The sequence below is a fragment of the Manacus vitellinus genome, unplaced genomic scaffold (assembly GCF_001715985.3).
Source record: "Manacus vitellinus isolate BGI_N305 unplaced genomic scaffold, ASM171598v3 scaffold_16_pilon, whole genome shotgun sequence".
NCBI lineage: Eukaryota > Metazoa > Chordata > Aves > Passeriformes > Pipridae > Manacus > Manacus vitellinus.
The window spans coordinates 2,788,266-2,812,564 of NW_021939189.1; the positions used below are offsets into that span (position 1 = coordinate 2,788,266).

General features: G+C 48.6%; 1 protein-coding gene across 1 annotated transcript in view; it reads left to right on the forward strand.

The window, feature by feature from the left end:
* Positions 1-24,299, forward strand: part of IGDCC3 (immunoglobulin superfamily DCC subclass member 3) — a 97,348-nt gene that overhangs the window by 36,036 nt on the left and 37,013 nt on the right. The window contains 2 exon segments of the mRNA XM_018069837.3: positions 20,603-20,747; positions 23,452-23,582. Coding sequence (XP_017925326.3) covers positions 20,603-20,747; positions 23,452-23,582 — 276 coding nt within the window.

Genomic DNA, 24,299 nt, shown 5'->3' on the forward strand with positions numbered 1-24,299 from the left:
TGGTCAGAAGGCTCTGTGCCCTTGTGTTCATACATCATGCTTTGGATAGCCTTAGACTTTCCTGAGTCAGCTTCAACATCAAAAAATCTGCAGAGTTGGTTTAAAATGACAGGATTGCCAAAGGATAAGAAAATCCCCCTCATTTTGCAGTTCTGTGAATTTGTGCTCTGGCTATCTTGAGCACAAGATATCTTGATATCTTCCTTTGGGGTCCTCTGTCAAGACTTTTCTCTGCAGCCACTGGGGAAGGGTTTGTTTATTCCAGCTTAAGCCGGGGTTCTCCTGCAGGTCCCCTCAAGCAGGGCTGGAGAGAAACACTAGCCACTGCAGAGCTGGAGATCAAAGCACATGTGTTGGCAGTGCTAGGAGGCTTCTGGTATCAGATGCTCTTTGACCTGTCCCTACAAGAGCTGAGGGCCCTGATGCACATCGGGAGCCGATGGAGGAGCTGGGCGATGGGATGAGGAGCAGCAGCTCCAAGAGCAGCTGGGCAGCGCATGGAGCAGCCAGAGCCAGCAGAAACATGGCACAGCTCTGCTTCACAAGCTCCTTCCATCCCACAGCCTCATCAGGCTTGTGTGCTGGTAATTAGGATGTTTGCTGTCATTTCTATGGGCATGACAATGCATATTCATCAAATATGTAAATGAACACATTAAGCTATTTGCATAAATCTTCTGGATCCAGGAGGACGATGGAGATGAATTGCTGTGAGAGCAGCTCTGTAAACGATTCCCTGGTACCCACGGTGTGTCATGCTGGGTCCTGCACGCTCTCTGTGGGTGCTCTGGTGATGCAGAGCAGGAACTCGCTTGGGTTAATTACTGCGAGAAATCCAGGCATCTTTACCTCTGGAGCGGGATTGCAGCTGCCTTTGCCTGGCAGCTCTCAGGTGGCCTTTCCTCCCAGGGGAGGATGGGTTGGAGGGGTGGGCAGGCAGGTGAAGAGTTATCCATGGAAAAAGCAAGGCTGCCTGTGCACTAAATGTGCCAGAGGTCTCCAGTGAACAGTAACACGTGGAAGTTCGTTGGGCTTGCTCTGAGCAGTGAAATTCCCAACAAACCCCCGGCACAGCCACTGCCTCCAACACATCTGGTACAACCAAGAGGAAAATACATAAGACCTGTAACCCTTGCCTGCAGTAGCTTAACAGTACCTCTGAGTATTGCTTCAAATACATATAATAAGTCTGAACTAATAAAGTAACGAGTTTATGAGCTTTTTAAAGATTTTACTAGATGAATGGAGGGCCTAATAACACGATTCGATTTCTTAATATAAACAACGTATTTGCTGCGGCCTCTTAAAATATTCCTGAGTTTAACTGCAGAAAATCCAGCGTATGATTTATATTTCTGGCTGCTGGAAGCTCTGGCTTTCATTATCTGTGTATGCTGCAAATCCAATTATGTAATATCACTGAGATAAGGCGTGTAATGTTTCACGTCTAATTGTTCTAACATGCAAATTTTTTCCAAGGCTGGTGTATGTTGGGATAAAAGGAAGGCAGGGGCTGTGTTTCAGGGGTGTAGGTTATGTGGGTGGAATCGGGCTCTCTGCAGGCTGTTGGATGTGTTGACTCGGGTGTGTTGTATGCAGGGTCTCTGGGGAGCTCTCCAGGAATCACAGGTTTTTGGGTGAATAAAGTGTTGGCTAAATGCAACCAAAAAGCACTCCCTTTCCTGGATGGGGAGATCTGTGTATGCTGCAGAATATTTCAATGATCCAGGCATTGCAACTCATTTTTTCCCTACGAGGCCCCTTCCATGGGTTTGATAATCCCTTTGGTGTGAACGGAACAGCTTGAATCTAGAGCCTCCCCAGCTGTGAAATCAGGGTGTGTGCTGAATGCACCCCCGGCAAACAGACTGTGCCTGCCTGGCTGACAGTCCAGGGCACTTGTTGAATCACTGTATTGGATCAAATTAACATTAATTTTCTAGGTAGGTAGTTTTCATCTGTAGGTAGGAAAGAGACTACGGACCTAAAGAAGTTCTGGTACATCTTGTTAAAGAGCAGCTTATGTGCTTTTCCCTTTCTTTTAGGCCTTAGGTGTTATATCACTGTCTGAACACCTGTGGACACGTGTGTGCTCATCCACGAGTGCACAGACTTAACTTCTTAGCTGGTTGTATCCCTGTCCCATCCCCTGGTGGGATCCCATCTGACCTGCACACCCGGCACAGGCAAGAAGGCAGGGAGGGTTGGACAAAGTTCAAATCTTCCCTGTTGCATCCTCAGAATGCAACCAAGGAGCATGTCCTGACATGGGAAGAGGATGCCATGGAAAGAGGCAAATGGATGTCACTTGGGAGACCCAAATCTTCATTTTTGGCACTAGCACAGACACTTATATTAATACCTGCCCATGTTAGTGAAACAACAGGTAGCAGCATGCTGTAAGTCAGGGGGCTTTGTGCAGTCTCCTGGTCTTTGCCTTCTGCTTGAGGTGTGCTTGTTTTCTCTGGAAGGGACTGGAATAGGGGTGCATATGAGGTTGGTGGCTTTGATGGCCTTGCTTGTTGACCACAGCACAGGAGCACATGGAGAGGTATCAAAAACCTAGCTTTTCTGTCCAGCTTTCTATTGCCTGTGGTGAGCTGGCCGGGGGAATTCAAAGGAATAGTTTTAAGCAGAATGTTAGGGTTTTTTGGCCCCATCCACTTGCATACATGACACATTGATTGGGAAGTGCAGGCAGAGCTTCTCAGCCCTTGCTCTTCCTTTTGGGCACACACACCATCCCTGCCAGATTTTGGTGCTGCTGTGGTGTTGGTGACACTGTCCAGCTGGTAGTTCTGGTCCTGGTATTTGGCTCCTCTGAGGAAGCTTTCCACTAGTGATCTTACAGCCACTGGGCATTGTGCTCTGGACGTGAATAGGTCCCTTTCAACCTTGTTTTATTCATCATCAGCAAAGCATGAAATTACAGTGGAAATGCTAATAGATTTCCTAACAACTTGCTATCTACTTTGGTGAAACAGTTATTTGTTGACTAATTAGTAAGTTAATTGTTTTATACTTCATTGAGGTCAGGTTGCTGTTTTAATGTAGAGGGAGGAGGTGTGGGCTCTTCTAAATAAGATGCTGCTTTAATGAGCAGTTACTATCATCAGTTGGGCTAAAGTGTAGGGAAATGGTAATGGTATCTCCAAAGGAGATACTTGGAGCCAAAGGGTTGAGCTGTCCCCAGGAGCTGGGACAAATCCTGCAGGGGTGCTTGGCTTTCTCTGAGCCCATGAGCAGGACAGGCTTCTCAGCTCCCTGCTCACAAGCTTTGGGCACGCTAATTAAAACCATTCCTGACATAAAGAAAAGCATCTTGCAGAAAGAAAGGAAAGACCTCTCCTTCCTGCAGTTTATGATTGAATGTATGAGTAACCTGGCCTTGGGTTTCTGGGGCATGAAGTCTTTTCACTGACTTGATTTATGTGATTTAAAAAAGAAAAAAAAGTTTCCTGCTCTCCTCCTTAGTAGCTTTCTTCCCCCTTTCTTCCCCCTCCTGACCCCGTGCTCGTGGCCAGGAGAAGTTTTCTGGATTTAGAAACAACCTTTAAAAGATATCCATGTATGGATGGAGGCAGTCGGGAAAGACTCCTCTGGGATGGTTAAGCCATATTGCTTTGGATATTTTTTAACTCTTCCTTGTTCTTCCTCTCCCTCCTCCTAATTAGGGCTTTGTTGTAATTACCTGCCTTAGCCAACCTTGTCCTTTCCCAGTTAAATAACCCTAGGACTGTGATGTGAGTCAGTGGGTTTGTGCCTCTTCTCATTCTTCCTGCTGGGCTTATCTCCCATGTGGGGAGGGATTTTAAGATGAAGGAGGGCAAGTTTAGATTAGATATTAGGAAGAAATTGTTCCATGTGAGGGTGGGGAGGCCCTGGCACAGGTTGCCCAGAGAAGCTGTGGCTGCCCCATCCCTGGAAGTGTCCAAGGCCATGTTGGATGGTGCTTGGAGCAACCTGGGCTAGTGGAAGGTGTCCCTGCCCTTGGCAGAGAAGTGGAAATCGATGATTTTTAAGGTGCCTTCCAACCCAAACCATTCTATGATTCTATGATGATAATTAGTTGCCTTAATTTTTCTAGTTGCCCTAATTTTTTTAGTTGCCTTTATTTTTTTTCCTGGAGTGGCCAGGTAGCTCTTAAGTCTTGGTAGTGGGACTTTCGATGTGCTTTGTCCAATAAAGCCTTCTGCATGGGTTGCCTGGCAGGAACAATCCCTGGAGAGCCAGGAAATGGGAGTATTTTTGCAGTCTGCATCCAGGTGCGACTCTGACATTTCATGCTAGGACGGGCTGTGAATACAGATCACACCACTGCTTCCCATCCTTATCCCAGGCTTCTCACTGGGAAAAGGGCCCTTGCTCAGAGGCCACCAGGGAAGTGGTTTATAAAAGTTTTATTGGTGAGGCAGAAAGATGTTTCCAGCCTTATTGTTCCTTGGGAAATAAGAGAAGAAAAGACAGATAATGTTTTGTCACTTTATTAGATTGGGAAATCATCTATAAAGCAGAGGTGTATTTCAAACTGAGCCCCCATGTCTCTTGTTAATGCCAAGTCAGCAGCATCCAGCTGGTTGGATGGAGGGTTTGGATGATGTGGGACTTTAAAGGGGTCCTGTTTCAGTGGGATGAGAGCCCCAAAGGAGCCAGATGTGTGGTGAGAAGACAAGAGCTACCAGCCTGGGCATCCTGCACTCAGCCCTTGCAGTTTCTTGCAGCAATGCAACCAAGTGCTAATATGCATCTGTGACAATCTGCAGGCTTGAAAACTCATCCTTGGGGGAAACTACCTGCCTGGTGGGTAGATGAGAGCTTGTACATGCTCAGGGTTGTTGGTAGGGCACTGAGGGAGAGCACTGAACCGTAAAACGGCCTTAAAAGTGGCAAGTCCAAGTGAAGTTATGCGACTTAAAATGTTTTATCGTGTCGTATGCCAGGGCTATTAGTCCCCTTCTGTGCTTCCATCAGGCAGCATGGCAACCAGCATTGAAGTTTTATCAGATATTAAAACCTGCTTTTGAAATTTCTCCTAGAGCAGAATGCTAAATCAGCCTCTTCACGGTGATAATTTTTTTTTTCTTCTTCTCCTTTTGCTGTTTCCTGCCCGGCAGCTTTACCTTTGCTTCCATTTCTCTCTCTCATTTTCCATCAGCTCTATCTGTAACCATTTTGTGTTTTATTGAGCATGAATGAATGGTGATGCCTTTTAGATGAGTGATATTTTCATCTGAAGATGCTTGTTTAATATAAGCCTCTACTCAGCTGTTATCCCAGTGGTGCTTTGTGTTTACCAACAGATTATTTCAACTAGCTTGAATTTGGAAGCAAATTAATTGCATGGAGATGTTTTCTGCCCTTCTCCTACCCCAGCAAAAATTCTGCTTCCCTTCTAGTGGGATGTTACGGACCTGAAACACCATTCAGAGGCAGTGTGAGCTGTGCAAGGGCTCCAGCTTTGCTCCTGGGGCTGAGTGTAACCTACGCTCACCATATGCTCCCACCCTCCCCTTTAGGTAAATGGGGGGTGTTTCTGCCTCCCTGCAAATGATAGCAGAGACCATAATCACTCAAGCTGCCGCCGTGTGGGTCTTGGTGCATTTGGGAGTAAAATTCTCCATCTGTGGGAATAGGTTATGAATCCAAAGTCATTAGAAAGGGTCTGGGTTTACCCTTGGTGCTGTAAGCGGGAGCTCAGCTGTCAGTGACAGTGATGGATCCCCAAATACCTGCTTGTTGCAAGGCATTGCTGCCACCCCCAGAGGTTCCCTGGGCTGTGCAACAGCAGCTGGACCTGGGGATGCTGAAACGTGCCTCAGTTGTTAAAGGTTTGGGTTTTGCTTGGTCTGAGGTTTGTTTTAATGATTCCCTGGAGGTCTCTGCTGGTTGAGTTCACCCTGGGGGAGGTATGTGGCTATTTTTTGGCACTGGTGACGAGTGGTGCTCCTTTCAGGAACTGGGTTCCCATCAGTTCTCTGAAGCTGGTGACAAAGAGGAGAAACAAAATCCCTTCCTGAAGGCTGACTTTTCCGTTTGCACCCAGATGGAGGGGGCAGATCTTTGTGCATGCTCCAAGCCAGAGCTGAGTCCCTTCAGGGAGATCAGACCTGCATCAGACATGGTTCAGCATCCAGCCATTCCCAGAGTAGCACCCGAGAGCTTTTGGAGGCACAGCTGTGTTAGAGCAGGGAAGGAGGAAGGATTGCATATCCCTCTGGGCTGGAGATGGGCTCTTCAACACACATTTCCATGCCTTGGGAGCATTGTACATCCGTAGTCCCTTGTGGTTCTCTTCTCGATCCTCATCCAACAACTGGCAAGGGAAGGGCTGGAGCTGAACCTCGTGTCGTTGACAAGGTGCTCAGCCAGCCCTTTGCTGCACCAGGACAGCACTGAATTTTCCCTTGTGATCCAGTGCCAGGCTCTGCATCCTTATTCAGTCCCTAGTGCTTAGGGAAATCAGACATTCGTGGCAGTAAATTTTCCTTTGGGACATGAGTCCTCTGGGCTCCACCCTGCCAAAGCCAGCGGGGCTGCTCGTGGGCAGAGGTGCCGCTGTCGAACCTGCTCCTGAGCACTGCTATCGACATCTCCATCCCCTCCTCTGCGCGTCCCCGTGCACAGCAGTTTCCCGGCCGATCTGCTCCATTAGGGCATTCCAGGGACATTAGTTAACGAGGCTGGTTCTGAGCGCGCCGTCGGTGTTAATCTGGGCCGTCCCCGCCGCTGCAGAATTTGCATCTGGCCGGGATTGTGCATCTCTCAGCCCAGCTGCCTGCGCTGGATGAAAAGGGCAGCGCTTCCAGCTCTCCAGCAATTCCTCTCGCAGTGACCGAGGGTGGCTCTCGCAGCTCCAGCCCCGCTGGACACGGCGCTGGGCTGTGGCTCCGGGTCCGTGCCGCCTCTCAGCGCTCCCCTGGCCGCCCTTCACCCGCACAAGTTCTCGCGAGCAGGCCACGCATCTGCATTAATTTAGATGGCTTAATGTGGGGAGCTCATCAGCTTGATTTCCCCCGTGGCTCTGGGAGTCAGCTGGGGCGCCGGGGCCTCCCATTAGCGGCCCAGCCCCGGTGCCAGATGGCGGGTGATGGCTTGCGGAGGCTCCGGAGCTGACGGGCCCCATTGTGTGAGAACACAAAAGCGAGCTAGCTGGGCTGGATGTTTTTTTCTTACCCCCTTTCTGCTTTCATTTTCCTTCAGCGCTGTCACCCTCACAGCTAATTCCTGCAGCTCTCTTTATTTATTTATTTTGTTTCGTGGTGGGGAGGGCTGTGAAGTTGCTGACGATGTTTTCCATGAGGATGCTCCTGCCTGGTGCCATATCTCACAGACTTTGCTATCTCCTGTCTTTTACTCTGTGCCTGAATGTGCACGTGGGGTACACAGTCCCATGAGCACACACACCCACGTGGAGTATCCTCTTGGACAATTTGGTCACATAAACAAGTCGTTAGGGTATCACAGTGGGTCTCCTGAGGGGCCATTATGTGCCACAAGGTTTTGTTAAGCTAGATTTAATCACCATCCTGAATATTTTGCGTCCCAGCAGTTTTTTGGGTCTCTAACAGTCTGTGCTATGATCACCTGTTTGTTACCAAGTTGTCATCTCTCTAGTTAGTGCCAGAAAAGTGCCTGTTTTGGGGTGGAAGTGTTTTTTCTGGTGAAAATGCACATTTCAGGAGGAGGGAGAGGACTGATGCCCCAGGCTTGGTCCAGGATGGCCTGAGCATCCCTGCGGGGGCACCCTGAAGATCAGCCTTACAGAGCTTTGGCTCTGGTTTCCCCAATGTGCTGGGAAAACCGGGGCAGAGCTTGAGTTCAGAGCTCAAAGTCACTAAAAATGCCTCCCTGCAACCCCTCCATTCAGGTGCAGAGTTTGACCTCTGCCTGCTCCCTAAAACCCACATTGCTTTTGCAGCGCTGCCACTCCTTAATATTTAGCATCACTCCAGCCCAGGCAGATTTCCACACTCATGTGTGCAGCCCAAACACTTAACAAACTGGAATTAAAATGAAATTTAATGCTGTTGGGGAGTGTAGGTGGCTAAATGTTGTTAACCCTGGCATCTGGATGGGGAATGCATCCGGGAAGCAAATGAGAACAGCAAGTGGATGAGCAGGGATAGGGACAGAGGAGTCCCAGGTAGTTGCAGGTCTGTCTGGCTGTCCCATCACTGAGAGTCTTTGAAGGCAAATAGTGATATTTAAATTTGGATTGTGTGGCTGCTTGAGAGTCCAGCCCGCCCTCTAACTCTTCCTCCTTCAGCAGGAGGTGCAGCACTGAGCCCTTCTCCAGGCTGGGCATCGGGTGCTGGGTTTCTTTTCAGCATCTCCTGTTGTCTTTTGTCCTCCATGATGCTGAATTTTGCTGCCAGGGGTTGTTTGGTAGGATAGGTGGAGAAAGGTGGAGGGCGCAGGGGCTTGGTGCATTTGCAGAGGGCTTAGGTGGTGGGAGTCACAGGAGAATCTGTATCTCCTCATCAGGGAACCACTGCTTTGGGAGTCTGGCAGCCTGCCCACCTGACCTGCCCAAGTGCATTTCAGGATGCACAAACACAGGCAGAAGCACAAACATTTGGGTAAAATATTTTCAGATTCCGCGGTAGGAAATAACGCAGGCTCTTCCCACCCCTTCTCCTCCCGACAAATTGATAGAGCCCCTCCTTGTAGCCCTGCAAGCTGATAGTTATCCCATCCGGGAGCATCCCTCAGGAATTACGTTCTTCAAAGGCTTCCTGAGCCTCTCGGCCCTCGCCTCATGTTACCCAGGGTTTCTCGTCGTATCCTATTCCCATAAACAGTACCAATGGTCTTTGCAAAGAGAGGACAGACACCACCTGAGGTGACTGGTGTTTATCTAACCCATGATAAAAAAGCGAAAAAAAAAAACCCAAAACTGAAGCATATATCTGAATGCCTTAGAAAAGTGCTCCAAGCTGAAATTTTATTTTTCTTGACTGTTTGTTTTAACAATTCCCCACAGAAAGGACTTGGGTGTTTCTCCTTGCCAGTAAGAGATGCATATGCAAAATTCTGTATTTGGTTGTGGCACAGGACAGGACAGAGGTTGGATGATGGCACATCGCAATCCATGGGCACAGTGAGGTTGTCTTTCTACCACACAGAAACCTGCTCTTGTAAACCATCTCGTGCAGAAATGACGCCAGTGCAGCCTAATGTGGTGAGACTGTGGGTGCAGTAAAGTGCAGAGCCATGTGATGACCTCTCAAGAACTCAGTGTGCCTCCTCTTCCTGACAGTTTGCTTCCCTGACGCGATGCTCTGGGATGGTTTAGTGCTGGTGGTGATTGCACAGGCAGTGTTGTCCCACCAGCCACCACTTCCCGGCACGTGCCCGTGAGGATGTGCTGAGCCAGGAGCAGCACCACGGGGTGATGGGAGCGTTGTCTCCTTGACCCACCACTCTTCTCCTGCCACCTCTTTTCAACAAATCCTCAGAGGTAATGAGTTTAATTTGATAAACCAGGCCCGGGGTGAGGTGTCACGGTGGGTTTGGAAGATAAGCCTCGCTGCTTCTTATCAACAAGAAGCCAGTGCTCCCTGGAGAGCTGTGTTTTCTGGAATGTGTCCCTGCTCCTTGGGTTCAGTGATGGTCTGGTGATAGTGAGGAAGATAAAGATGGTGAGATTGGTGGTAACTATGGTATTACTTCCTTCCTCTGCGTGACCATCCTCCACATCCTTCTTATTTTTAACCATTCTCCTGTGTCCTCGCTTGTGTTTGTCTGTCAGGATGGTGACGTGTCTCCCAGTCGTATTTAGGATGCTGTGAGGTGTGGAGGGAGGAGAGGGGACTCTCTGTGGGTGCAGAGGTGCTTTTGGATAGAGGGGCTGCTTCACATGGACCCGGCATGGAATGTAAGCTCTCACCTTGTTGTGGGAGTGAGTATCTGGCTCACGGAATCCAGCCTATGTTACCACCTGTGCTGTATTATAGAATCATAGAATCCTAGAATGGCTTGGGTTGGAAGGGACCTTAAAGATCGTCTACTTCCACCCCTTTCCACCTTCTACTAGACCAGGTTGCTCCAAGCACCATCCAACCTGGCTTTGGACACTTCCAGGGATGGGACAGCCACAGCTTCTCTGGGCAACCTGTGCCAGGGCCTCCCCACCCTCCCAGGGAAGAGTTTCTTCCTATCATACGTGCACACGTACACACCCCACTGTGTGTACACTGACAGGCGATGCTGGGGTACAGCCCCAAGTAGAACCATCCCAGCGGAGGCGCAGCAAAGGAGTTAACACTCGCTGGCTCGTGCACAGAAACACAATCCCCATCTCCTCCGAGCTCCCGGAGAGAAATCGGTGAAAACATCAAACCGCACGTCCTGTACCGTGGGGCCGATTCGCCGGAGCTCTGAACTTTCTCTTTGAGGTGGTAATGGCTTGGCTGGCAGCCAGGAGCGGCAGCCGCCAACGGAAAGCGGGGACTTCCAGAGATAAGCTATTTTCAGCCAACGGGGCTTCTCGCCACGAAATAAATAGAAAAAAAGGACGAGCTCTACGTCTGCGGTCATGTGTCCCGCTTTCGTGGATTTGGCCTATTTTCTGAAGAATGGCTGTAATTCAGCTTGAATTTCCCCTGGATTGCTGCCAGCAAAATAGGAAGCTGTTGCTATTGCAAAGGAGCGAACAGGAGTTTATATATGTAACTCAGCCACAGGGATGGGATGACAGCTAACGGCTTAGCTGCTGCTAGGAGGAAAAGCAGACCTGGCAGGAACCTGGATTTTCTCAGGATCACAGTGGTTCAGTCCTTCCTACGTCTTTTATAGTAACACCTTCAATCTGGATTGGACAACAGTCGGAACACAGTATCTGTGCTCAACACCAAGGGGATAGAAGCAGAGGAGCTTTCAGCATTTGGGAAATCCACCTGTATTTGAGTGAAAATCAGAGTTAAAATGGACAGAAAGGAGCTTTAAAGCAGTCCTTTGTAATGCTAACTCTGTGCCCCACTTGTTACAGGTCTATGCCGCAATCCTTTGGTTTCTTCTGTCTCCTTCCCCTGTACACAGGCTGTGTTTTTCTCTTGCAATGGTGTGAGGCAGCTCCTCTGTGTCAGCAGATGGAAATCCACCTTTTTGTGATTACTTTTCTATTTGTGTAACTTCTTTAGTCAGCATAAGCACCATTCCCATCTCTATTTCATTCCTTAATATAGAAGGAGAGCAGTTTATCATGCTCAGCACAGAGTATGGACGTGGTGAAAGGCAGACTGTTCTGAAGGATTTGAACTTAATTTCCATCGGACAGAGAGACCGTTGTTTGGGGTACTCCCACAGCCGCCTTTCCCCCGTGCTCTGGCTGCCGTGGGCCCACAGGGAGCCTTTGCTTTGTGTCTTTGGGCAACTCTTCCCCCTGTCTGGACTGTGTGTGCTGGGAGCTCTGCAAGTCTGTGATGTTTTAGAGTCTGAGGGATACAGCTGGGACTCAGACCTGCTGTGGGATGGGACACAATGCAGAGGTGTGTCTGGGTACCACAGGGTCCATCATCTCTGCCTGTTCTGTCACAAAGACCAGAGTGTCTCTCTGTGCTGTGCTTGGGTTTTTGCCAAGATACTTCATGCCACACGTTGGACCACCAGATTTCACAGAATCACAGCTCAGTTTTCCATGGACTTGGCTGTCCCAGCCATGCAGGAGCAGCGTGGTGATCGTGGCTCAGCAGCACTGAGTGCTCACTGAGCTCCCTTGCCCAGGCAAAGCTCTGACCGTGGCAGGGCTGACCCTGCTGCAGCAGAAGGGAAAATGAAGAGTGAATTACTGGCACTGGGGCTGTTTGCTGTCGGCCTGATAAAAATGGCACCTTGCCCAAGTCTTCTATAAATCACAGGTTCCATTCGGAAAGGAGTTTTCTGTGGTAATTAATGAGCCAGTATAAAGACATTAAATGGAGAATGTGTAGTGATAGAAAGGCTTGTCATTCACTGAGCCATCTTCCCCCATGTGAATAACCACGAGGGAACAAAGGCCAAACTCCTTATAGACTGAAGTGCACTATCTCTGATAGCTGGGAATGAAGTAATTCTCTGAAAATAACAAAGGCGCAATGAAATACATTAGTAAACTAATTACAAGAGAGCTGGTAAAAACAGATGCTGAAAATTTAAAGCTATTACTGGAATGATTGCTGGCAGAAAAATGGGGGCTGACAACAAAAAATTAAAAAATGCATCTCATTTAAAATTCATTAGCCTGTAAATCAGGACAGCTCCCTGTCTGAGAGCGAGGCTGATGGCATTTCCGTGGGCAGACGTGATGAAAAGCTTCCTTGCCTTCACCTTTTTTTCTGGATTCCACTGGTGCCTCCGGAGATGCCGAAACAGAGTGCGCGCTCGTTGGTGAGCACAGAAAAGCAGGGAAGCTGCTGGCTTTGCTCAGGGAGGTCTGAGCAGGGATGGTTCTACCCAGAGGCGTTGCGAGGGCTGCGGTGGAGCAGGATAACGCCTCGTGCTTGGTTGGCTCGCTGCCTCTCCAAGCTGATAAAAAGCAGGATTGCTCGTCCAGGCTCGATATCGGAAGGAGTTGGCTGCAAACAAAGTGGTCCAGGGCCAAAACCAGCTGTGTGGGAGCTTCCTCTTGTACCGTCTCCATCAATATTTGGGAGAGAGATGGAAAACATCGTTATTGTGCAACAAATCAAAATGGTAACTATGTAATTTGTCTTAATTGTGTGTGTCGGAGTAGGAAAAACACGAGGAGCTCTGGATGGGAATCTGGCAGGAGAGACCTGCCTGCTGGCAGTGTGCTGCATGCTTTGCTCTGCCCTCACCGAGCCAGCCTCTCCCAGAGACTTGCGGACAGCTTGCCCTTCATTTTCTCATTATTTCAGGGGTCTGCAGGGGCACTTGAGTGGGATAAATCATCAGCATTTTGCAAAGAGCAAACATGTGCTTCGGAGGAAAGTCCTGAAGAAGCTGTTGCTGTGGATGCAACAGGAGGGAGCATCTTCTTGTGATGCTGGAGGGTGCCCTGCTTTGGGGGGGGGAGCCTTGTGTGATGCTGGGGTTTCTTAAAAAGTCACCCCACAAAACCAGAGGAGCCCTTTGTGGTGACTTGCACCTCTGGGCAGGTGTCACAGCAGCCAGTGTTGCCCAGCCAAGATCACCCTCGGTGCTGGAGCACTGTGCTGTTGACAGATAACTTCTTCCTGCACTGCAGAATCACCAGCCCCATGTGCAGCCTGCCCTGGCAAATTAAGAGTTGTTTATGACATTTAATACTCTCCCTTCCCTCCAGCAGCAGGGCGGCAGGACCACAGGTTTGCCTTCACAAATGGTCGCCTCAGGATACACTAAATGCTGTCACGAGCCAGGGAGCAATTTCGTCTTGAAAAATTACTGCAATAGAGCTCCCTGATAAAGGTCTCTCCCAGCAATGCCTCCCTCTTCACCAGAAACTTCTTCTCTCCCTGAAACCAATTTGAGAGCGCTAAAGGGGCTGTTTATTAGTCAATTCCCCTGCAAAACAAGAGGGTGCTGGAAGATGAATAACCACCCTGGGCTGCCTGTCGTGCTGCTCTGCGTAGCAGGTGACACAGTGGGATGCTGCTGCCTGCTCTGAGCATGGAGGGAAGTGGTAAATTTGATCCATGGGATTGCCAAGATCCATCTTTCAAAGTGGTTTATAAGGAGCAGCGTTGCCTCGTGTGTAAAGTACGCCACTGGTACTCCAGGGATGATGTTGGATTTGGGTTGTGACCATGGGTGTCATTTTTTGCCTGCCTCTGAAGTGACCAGTAGGTTTATTGGAAATGTCTGAGGATGCCCTGGTGGCTCCCATCGAGGGCGTTAGTGCCAATGCACGGGAACTCACTGCTCTTACTTCCAGGCTGGGATGATTTCTGGCTGCAGCCACATTGCAGGAGGTCTTGGATCTGAGCAGGCAACATTTGGGCAGTGCTGCTGCATGAGGGAGAGCGTGGTGAAGGCTAGATGCTCTCAGGGGTTTGTTCTGGCATTGGCAGCTCTGTCCCCCCAAGTCATGACAACAACTGTGATAGGGTGTCGGATATTGGGGACACTCCCTGGCATGCTGTACTGGGACAGTGTGAGCACAGTCTCTCTCCAGCAGAGCAGCATTTTGTGAGCTTTATAGAAATTGTGAGGTTTTTCAGTATAAAGCAGCCTTTGGAGTGTATAGCTCCTGTTCTTTTCCATGCATGATGCGGAAGCTGCATTTATCCGGACAAAAATCTTTCCCACTCATGGCAGAGTACCCCTGCATCAGCAACTGATGGTGCTGTAGTTATTTTTCCAATAAGTGAGCTATAATCAATACCATGAATATGCTAAATGTTCTTTAGGACTGGGAGATGGGCTTGGAGGTGTGTGATTGTGCAGGAGAGGCTGGGTGTGCTGGTGATGTGGAGCACATTCAATGGAGCCTCAGGAAGAGGAGTGGAGCTGCAGCACAGGCATTCAAAGATTTTCCAGGTGCCACACCAAGTCCCTGCAGGGACTATATCCATTGTCCTCCTCCCATCCCTGGTCCTTTGCTTGTGCAGGGCGGGTAGAGCAACCAGGGACCCCTGAGGATGTTTCCTCCGACCCCTGCTCTGCGTGCAGTGGAGATGTGTTCATTACTTTCACAGGATATTTATCGTCTCCACACAGAAACAGCCCCCACAGGGCTCTGTGCTTTTTTCTGTTTCTCAAAGCAACAAACCCAACAGTAAATAATGGGTCAGCAGCATCCATCGGGGCTGTTCATTGCTGTGAGGTGGGGAGGTGACCTGGGCTGGATTTGGCTCACAGACATCTCACATGTTATGCAAAAAATTGAGAAGCCACAGTCCCAGATCAGGCAGCAATTTGCCTCCTGGTGGACTTGAGTCATAAGGTAGTAGATTTTTTTTTTTCCACTCTCCTCTTGTAAAATATCTGTTGCACGTTCCCTTCTGTGGGCAGCTGCTGTGTCCCACTGCAAGGCATTATCTTGGTTGTCTCTCTTTCATCCCTGTCCCAGGGGCATAGGGCAAGGGAACACAACAGGCCAGGTGGAGACAGACTTTGTTCCTCAACCAGAGAAGTCTATCTGATGTGATATCTTCTCAACCTTGTTTAAATTATTCCACTCAACTTGGATTGCATGTGAAAACTAGAGACATGAGGATACAAAATGCAGAGAGGGCAGAGAGCCTGGGTCATCCTCCATCCCTGCTCTGAGTGATCCTGTCAGCTCCAGTGGGAGAAAACAACAGCCAAAGCAAAAGAGGAATGAGCATTTGTTTGCAAATATTCCAAATAAAAAGTGTGCAAGACTGACCTTCTTTCCCTGTTCATCTGTACACAGAGCGAGGTTGGGTTGTCCTCCCTCTCTCATCTCACCGTGTATTTTGGTTCCTCTTAAATGAGCTGCATTCCTCCAAAAGGTTTTCCTTGCTTCAAACTCTCCTGAGTCTTGCAGCCCATTTTCTTTTGAGATCTGAGGCCCAGCGTGGACAATAGAGATTTGGGATTTTCCCCTGCTATGATTAGTGGGCAGGGGCAGGGAGGATTTTCTTCTGTGCTGGGAGAGGCACGGCTGCTCTTTAATATTTTCCCTCCTTTTCCAAAGCTGAGAGAAAGGCGATTTTTCTTCCCTTTAGATGTGAGCGGAGGGCCCCGCTCCTGCTACTCCTGGAGAATTAAATAGATAAATGGGCGGCGCTGTTGTTCACGCTTCACTATGCACAAAGCAACTTGCATTCAAAATTGGGCTCATGGCAGTTCAGCAACAACCTCGCACAAAAGCGTCATTAGACACGCAGGGCCGGCTCGCAGGCGCAGAGGCTGCTCTGCAGCTGGAGTAGCCACCGGGCCGGCGTGACGTGGCCTTTTATTTTAGCTTCATAAAAATGCAATTTTTAAAATTTAAAGGGAAAAAAAATGTAGAGAAGGAAGATGCGGTGTCTTTTTTCTGAGAGACTTGGGAAGGCGCCGCTGTTGGAAGGCAGGGGGGAGAGAGGAGAGAGGATGGGATTTGTGGTGTCTACACGCCCCCCATCTTTTGTGCTGGCTCTTTCTTGCAGGAGAATCCTCCATTTCCAGAGTGTGGAAGGGACAAATGAGGGACCTGTGTTGGCAGAGCCTTCACCTGCTGACTTCTTTGAAAATATTCCCTGGCTGGTTACTAGCTTAATGGTGAAGGTCTCCTAAGACAAGAGGGAATGGAAAATTTAATCCCTTGGTGCTGGTGGCTTGCAGGAAAAACATTTGGGAAGGAATTAGGTGCTCAGTAAATCTCACAGATCATGAAGGCTGGTTCTGCTGGAGCTCTCAGCCTGATTTGAGAGTGGTTCAAGTTTGGGTTTAATTGACATGGTAGTCATGTTTTAGAAACAACTCTGACTTCTGGTCACCCGAGGGGAAATTCAATTTTTTAGTAAATAGGGAAATTCAGTATGAAAATCAACAGCTGTCGCCATCACTGGGGTGAAGCCAATCTTGGAAGGGGTCTACTTGCCTGTGGCTTGTTCTCTTGCACTGGGCAAATCATTTGCCTCCCAGATTTTCACTTTCCTCAGCTGTAAAGGAGCTAACAAAGCCTGCCCTTGGCAGGGGCATCTGGAGGCCCAGGTACTGGGGACACATCTCATAAAGCTCTTCTTCCTTATATCATATTAACTTTGAGGCATTTTAAGGTTTGAATTAAACAGGTTGGTGGCAGAAACGTGAAGAAAGGGTCTTCACTTGAGGGCTGCTGTTTATGGACTGTGTGTCATCCATGGTGGTGAGGATGCTCAGCTGTCCCCAGCATCCTTCTGTGTCAGAACCAACCTGGGTCTCTGTTTCCCCATAAGTAATTTAAAAGCTAAAGGCAATGTGATTGCAGAACTAGCTGGGCTTCCCAAAAGCTCTCCTAACACCATGCTTGGCACTGAACCTTTCAAGCGTTCCTCCTCTCCTTGTGCCTGCACAATGTTTGTGTTTTAATGATTCTAAAGGCCTGGGATTTGCTTTGACATACCAAGTTAATGTTTTCTTTTTCTATATCAAATCTGGGTCAATCTCTGGCTTAACACTGATGCTGTACTGAGCAAAAAAGGATTGGCCACTAATGGTTTCAATTTAGTTTTTTATGGAGTAGAGAAAATTTCACTCAATACTTATTTTCATTTTTATTCAGTTGGCCTTTCCACAGGGTCTGTTGGGATGGAGAGAGTGTTTGTGCTTTGATTAGAGCAGACCCCAGAATGAAACCTCTGTGAATATGGATGAGCTGTAAGAGCTCACCTACACTGCATCCATAGGATGTGTCATCAGGGACTGCGTCCCAGTGGGGGTTAGGTGGTGGATGATCCCAAGCATGGGGTTCTCTTTAGGGAAGAGCCTCACCTCTGATCCAGTCTCCTCCTAGGTCAGGATCCTATAACATGAGGGAAGAAGGGATGAGGAGTAACTCCTCTACCTCATGTGTCAGTGTGGTTGTAGACAGCTCAATCTGAACCTAGCCTTGGCCAACATCTTTTGGGAGGAGGCTCTCCCATGCCTGCAGTGTAGGAAGGCTGCCAGGACCATTCCTCATCTGCTGTGAGCCCTTTTTTTTTCTCCCTGCCCTGTGCCAATCTCTGTGTACCGTGGCCATATCCAGGTGAGGTGGAAGCAAAAGCACCAAGACACTACAACTTGGAGTGTCAGTGTGGAGCAATGAGTGTGCTTGTGATTTATGTTGTTTTTATGGCTTGATGACACCTGGAGATGGCAGAGGGAAGTTTGATGGGAACAGGGTGGCATTCACCCCCTCTGATGATGGTGAAAAGGGCCTGGGGCAGCACCAGTCCTGCCATTGGCACGTGGATGCTGTCTTGCTGGATAGCGGAGACCGCGGGCAGATGGATTAGAGAGAGCCTCCCCTCTTAGGAGCTCGCGGGTGAACATTGTGATTGCATGTATTTATTTTTAAAATTATTATGGCCATTAGCATAGAAATGAGCTGCAGCTCCCTGGCTGCTGGCCAACCCCACTCGGGCTGGCGCAGCTCCTCTCCATGGCAGCTGGAACAATAGTGCCCAGCGGATAACAGAGGTCCTGGCTCTCGCTGGGGAAAGACAAGTGACAAACAGGAGCAAAGCACTCTGCTCCATGAGTTTGTTACAATCAGTTGGGAGGCGTATAAAAACCTCACCTGGGTCGGCAGAGACTTAGCCCCTCCAAGCAATGCCCTGTAAAGCAGTTGAGCTCCTATCCCTCTGCTCTCCTTCCACCTGGTGATTTATTCCCAGGATGAAAACACCAGCTGATCACTTACGTGGAAGTTTTGTTGCTGTTTTACAAGGGACACTCCAAAAGTCTTTTGTTTCTGCAACTGTAAATAAACTCGTAAGCCTGTTTTAAAAATAGCATTTTGTAGCTCGGTGCATGAATTTTTAATGCATCTTCTGCAAACCAGCTGGTCTTGGCAAGGGTCACAGTGTTTCCTAGGCATTTAACATAAAACTGTGCTTCAAAGCCACATTATAGGGTCGTTGAAGAGTAATATTTTACTTAACATCCTCATAACTGAATTATTTATAACTTGCCATGTTTTATTCATGATAAATATTAATACTGGTGTCTTTAAGAGTAGAGGTTATTGCTGCAGTTTTACCTATAAGAGGTGATATTATTGAAATAAAGGAACGGCAGTGAATTCTGTAGCCAGCAGAGCGAAGTCTGTGCCGGGGCTGTTCTCATTCACACCTCCCTCTTCTTATCAACCCTGTCAGCCACTGAAAAACCTCAGCACTGAGCATCTGTACATTTGAAAGGAATTTTCCTGCAGGCATTTGAATCCCTCTTTTTTTTTTTTCTTTATTAAAGAAAATTTGCATCATTCTCATTAATTCTTGGATTCATTTTTTGGTGAGGGTTCATATGCTTTGGCTGCAAGACGCTCACCCTGGCCTGGGTCTTCTTGCAGGCTTCCTTGAGCTCTCCTGCTGCAAGCACCCCTGGATCCCCCATTTTTTGAAGCATCCCTTGCCACCTTGGAAGAGGGATCACCTGGTATGGGAGACCCCCACAGCAGCCTTTGGGCTCCTTCCCACATGGCTGAGTGCTCTGGGACATGATCAGTCTCATTTCAAGGCTAAATTTATGTGAATTGGGTAAATTGCCATTGCACCATTGGGCTCCATCTTTTACCAGAGAGGATAATTGCATTAGCTTTCATCCTGGGAAAGGGAAATACAATTTTCTCTGATCTTTCGCCTTGTGCTGGTGTGTTCCCATCTGGCCGGAGCATCGCGCAGCCACCCCTGATCCTGCTCCCATTGGTGCATCCCAATGTGGGGCTGGCTGCCCATCCCACCCTCATGGCTACAAACCCATCCCAACCCTATGGCCGTGCAGGACCAGGGCTTTGCTCCGTGTTGCTCCATCAGCTTAACAAATCTGCCGTCAGAGGGTGGAGAGCGGTGGTTGCGGGAGCAGCGCAGGTTAATGCAACACATATTTAATGTATGATTGCTAATGGCCATCTCCCATCTGCCTGAGCCCAACTGCAGTTTGCAGATGAATGATTAAGCTGCCCTGACACACAGGCAGCTTGTACCTTAGCAGAGCTACAGTCATTACACTTGATACATGTAAAAGGGGACGAGGCTTTCTTGATTGGGAGAAGGGTGTCATCGGGCTGGGGCGGTGAAGCAGAATCTCTCTTGGACTTTATTTTCTAGGATAATGTGAGAGATCTCCCCGTGGATGCAGCACTTTAAATGAATCATGAGCTAAAGAACCACTGGGATGTTTATTAGCTTCGAATATGTTTATTGCGGAGTCAACAGGCAGCACCTTCCAATTAATTAATAGTAATAATTATGGTATTATTTATGTAGCTCTAACAGCATGCCAGAGTCTTTCCACATGATAGTTGCAGCTGTGGCTGTGCTGGAGCAGGCTGGTCTGTATTTATCCTGCGTGGTGGGGTGTGTCATTCGCTGTTGGGTGGTCCCAACCCCAGAAGCCTCGCTTTGCTGAGCTCTTGGCAGCTGCTCTCTCTGTCAGCTGAACCCTGTTGCTCCACATCGAAGGGATGTGGCTGTTCCTTCTGCAGTGCTGGAAGGCAGAGCATGCAATGAATGGGAGCACGTGCAAAGAGAGATGGAAATCAAGGGCTGTAGGTTTTACCAGGGTGTTGGAGAGCTCTCCTGGTCAAGGTATTTAAACAAAGTGAGTTCAGGAATCAAGCTGTGCACATCAGAAGGATATTTACAATGTACCTAAGACACTGACAGCAACATAAAGAATCTACGTCTCTTTTCTGATGTAGGTCCAAAACCTGCTCAAGCTGTTGAGAATGACCTCTGATGCGTGCCAGTGCAGTGGCTGTGTATCTTGCTGGTCCCATAGACCTCACTGAGAACCATGTGGGTCATGGAGCATGGTCTTCTGTTCTGGTTGTGCAGAGGCAGGCAGATATCAAGAACTTGCCACTAGTCCTGTTTGTCCATGCAGAAGGTTAAGCTACAAACCAGCCTTCTGCTCTTGCATTACAATCCCATTTGCTAGCTCTGGGAAATTAGGGTGTTTCTAGGTCATGTGAAGGTGTTGACATCTTCCGGTTGTGGATCTCTCTTCACATGTGAATAATTTTGTCTCTCTTTTTGCCTTCCAGCGATGTCCGACTTCCACATCCACCCTCAGAATGCAGTGGTGGAGGAAGGTGGTGTAGCAAGATTCCAGTGCCAGATCCATGGCTTGCCTGAGCCGGTCATCCTATGGCATAAGAACAGCATGCCGGTCAACACAGACAACGAAAGGTAGGACATGTCCAGGCCATGTGCTGCTGGCCTTCTCCAGGTGCAAGGCAGTGGCCAGGCTTGCTATTGCTTTCACAGCTGTGCCCAGAGACAACTAACCTGGGCTGAGGATCTTGGCCAGTGTTTCTGCCGTGGAAGACTCTTTCCCTTAGTGTTGTGGCTTTTCTGGGCTTGCTCTGACCAAACACCATGCAGAAGTACTGGCATCTCCCAGGAGAGGTAGATAAAGCCCATTAGCTGATTTTGAAGATCTTGCACTGATCCTCCATGATCAACCCTCCTTCAGATTTGTTTTCCAGCTTGAAGAACCTGCCCAGCAGTCCTCAAAGAGCTGAGTAGCTTTGGCATCCATCATCCCTCCGTGGCTCCATTTTATGTAACTCATTCTGAGCCAGATCCATGACTTAGGACCTTCCATGTACTAAACTCTTGCAAGTGCTGAATTTCACTGTGGCTATTAGACTTTCCTTCCCAGGTGGACTCCCTTGTGTGTGGCAACTGCAGAGAGCATTCCATGGAACCATGGGCTGCCATATCCAAAGCAGTTCTCCTAAAGAGAAACTCCAGCTGCCTCCCTTCCCAGCCTAGACCCGGAGCAGCACGTCGCCACATCCTGTGTTTGACAGGCTCTCCCTTCACATCGGAAACATCCCTCGTCAGGGTTTGATCCTCGGAGCGGCGTGGGACAGGTGGCAGGAAACGCGTGCTCTGTGCCGGCAGCCTCCAGGAATCCCAGCTGGAGCTCGGGAGCCGCGCACCCGATGGCGGGAGACAATCGGTCACCGCACACCTCGATCGCGGATTGACGCCCGTGCCTTGGGAACAGGCAAAACCAGGAAGCTGTAAATACTTTCCTGAAAGCCCCTATTCTTAAAAATGTCAGTTCTGCAGCCGAACGTGTTTGGGTTCTTTGGAGGCAGGAGAAAACACGAGGGCTGGAACAATGCCTGACCTTTTCAGCGTGGCAGTGAACTTACAGTAGAAGGACCCAAGAGGCCCAAATCTACTGTGGAAAACTGCAACTGTCAGGTTTTGTTTTTCCTTGCGTTTTTCATCTGAGTTTTTTTTAGCCCAGCACAGGGTTGATTTGTTAAACTTGATCTCCTCTGAAGGATTCTTACTCATACAGGTGCTGAGCTGGGGATGTGGTAGAGCAGGATGACTGATCTGAGGTGGCATCAGCAGAAGTAAGGGTCAGAGAACAGGACCTGATGCCTTGTGGCATCCTGATGAGATGTAACAGGACTGATGAAGTCCTCCATGCGTCATTGATCCTTTGCATTTGATCTCGGGGACACAGATGTGGAGATGGTCAGAGATGTGGCAGGGACTTGAATGTGACTAGGACTTCTTTTCTCCAAGGCTGAGTAACCCCAAGGCTGAGGAGCTCCAAGACCAAGAAGTCAAGACTTTTCTCCAACCCAGAGAGCTCCAAGCTGATCTCATCCCTGCTGGTTCTCCTCCAGGACAGGGACCTTGCCCAGGCCCTGGGGCTCATGGGCTAGGAGCAGTTTTGCTACATTCGTGTCCTGATTTTGAACAGATTTGGCTTTTCGAAGGAGTAAAGTTACTGGGGAGGTTTTTTATTGTCAGCTCAGTAGATTAATCTCTGACACCAGAGCCTGGGTGATGAGAGTTGCTTCTCTAACTGAATTGGATTTCTGCATTAATCACGCCTGGTGCATTTCTGCGTATAAAGTGTATATAAATTTGTATGCCGAGTCTTGCACTCGGAGGCTTTGAAGGCAGGATAATAGCTTTGGAATTGAATCTTCTAATGCTGTGGGCAGATTGTTAACAAAAACGAGGGCTTCTTGTGGTATAATTCATCCAAAACAATGGGCATTTTAAAGTCCCAGAGAGATTGCAATCAACTTCGGGCTGTGTAAAACTGATTGCTGTCACACCGCCACCGACACGGAGCCGCACGTTTGGAACCCGGCACGGGGAGCAGGTTATAGGCACTTAACCATATGCTGATATGGAAAAGATATTCTGCATCTTCCAGACGGAAATGGATTATTAACTCATCACGGTGTAATGGCTTACTACCAACCAATTTAAACACGTGGTTGCCAAGCAACCTGTAATGTATGTGTACATGTATGTGTGTATGCACGCGTGATTTAAATGTACCCGTGTCCTAAAGATATGAAATATTTATTGATGTTTACATTTGCCCGCTCAGTGTTTATTTTAAACACGCCTTTTAATGCCTGTGAGGTTTCAAGGTCATGTGGATTTGAGAGCTGGACCTGGAGTGGGGAGTGTGGAGCACAGACTTCTCCTGATGCTTGTCCATGGTCTCTGTGCTGCAACTGATGAGTGATAATTCCCACATCATGATAAATCCCATGTCACCTGTGTTCATGTGAAAATGCACTGCCAGAGCTTTTCCACAGGTTAAATAGGAAGCATTTACTTTGTAGCCTCCCAGCAAAAGTCATCATTTCTCAAGGATGCAGCAGGAGATAAAGAAAGGGAACATACCCCCCTTAAAGAAGACCAGAGGCTCATGTATCTATAAAAGTACTGATGCAGTGACAGGCATGGGCTTGACCTGCGGGGACCACATGCCTTGGTGTGTTGGCACCTCCGCACTGGGATGTGGGAGCCAGCCTGCCTCACCTGGATGGGAGTGCAGCCTGCTGTCACATCGTGCCCTGCTTTGCAAGCTTTTGTTTCTGCTTTTCTCCTCCCACAGGTACACACTGCTTCCCAAGGGGGTTCTCCAGATAACGGGACTGAGAGCAGAAGACAGTGGGATATTTCACTGCGTTGCCACCAATATCGCTAATGTGAAGTTCAGCCGGGAGGCCCGACTCACCGTGTCAGGTTAGTACCAACTACACTGTCCTGGCTGCCTCTCTGTCTTCTTTCCACTGCTGTTCTGAACCAGGACAGTTTGGGAGAGCTGCAGGCTGACAGCACTGAGAGGCATTCCTCTGTCCAGTCGTAACACCTCCTGTGTTCTGGATTGTCATTAGTTCCTGCCAGATCAGTCCATTTGATAGCAGATAAATCTGTCTCTTTGCCTGTAAATTAGTGCCAGTTTCTGGATAGAAGGAGGACAGTGAGGAAATTGAGTTACAGCAACTTTACATTAAATAAATTCTTTTGGAAACATGGACGATTCATCATTTCCTTATGAGACCTGCCCACTCTGGAAGTAATTGCAGCACACAGGGTGATCAATTCTTTATCTAATGAGGGAATTGTAGGCTATTAGCATTGCATGGACTGAAGCAGCCTAACCTTCCTTTGGAAGATGAGAAGGAGAAACCCTGAGCACCCCAGGCTGAGTTTTGACTTGGTTCTTTATCCGCATTTGAAGTCAGTGAATGAAATAGGTTTTCACCTCAGAAAGCTTCAGCTGAGGAAATACTGGTGCCTTATGGTCTCCTCCCCGCCAAAAAGGCAAAAATCACATACTTGCTGTTTGGCTTCTTGCTGCCCAAGGTGGGGTGTGACGATCAAGCAGCCAGGAGTGAATGACACCTTTGTGCCCTGTTAGAAATGCCTTTCATCTGTTCAACATCCTTGTATGAAAAC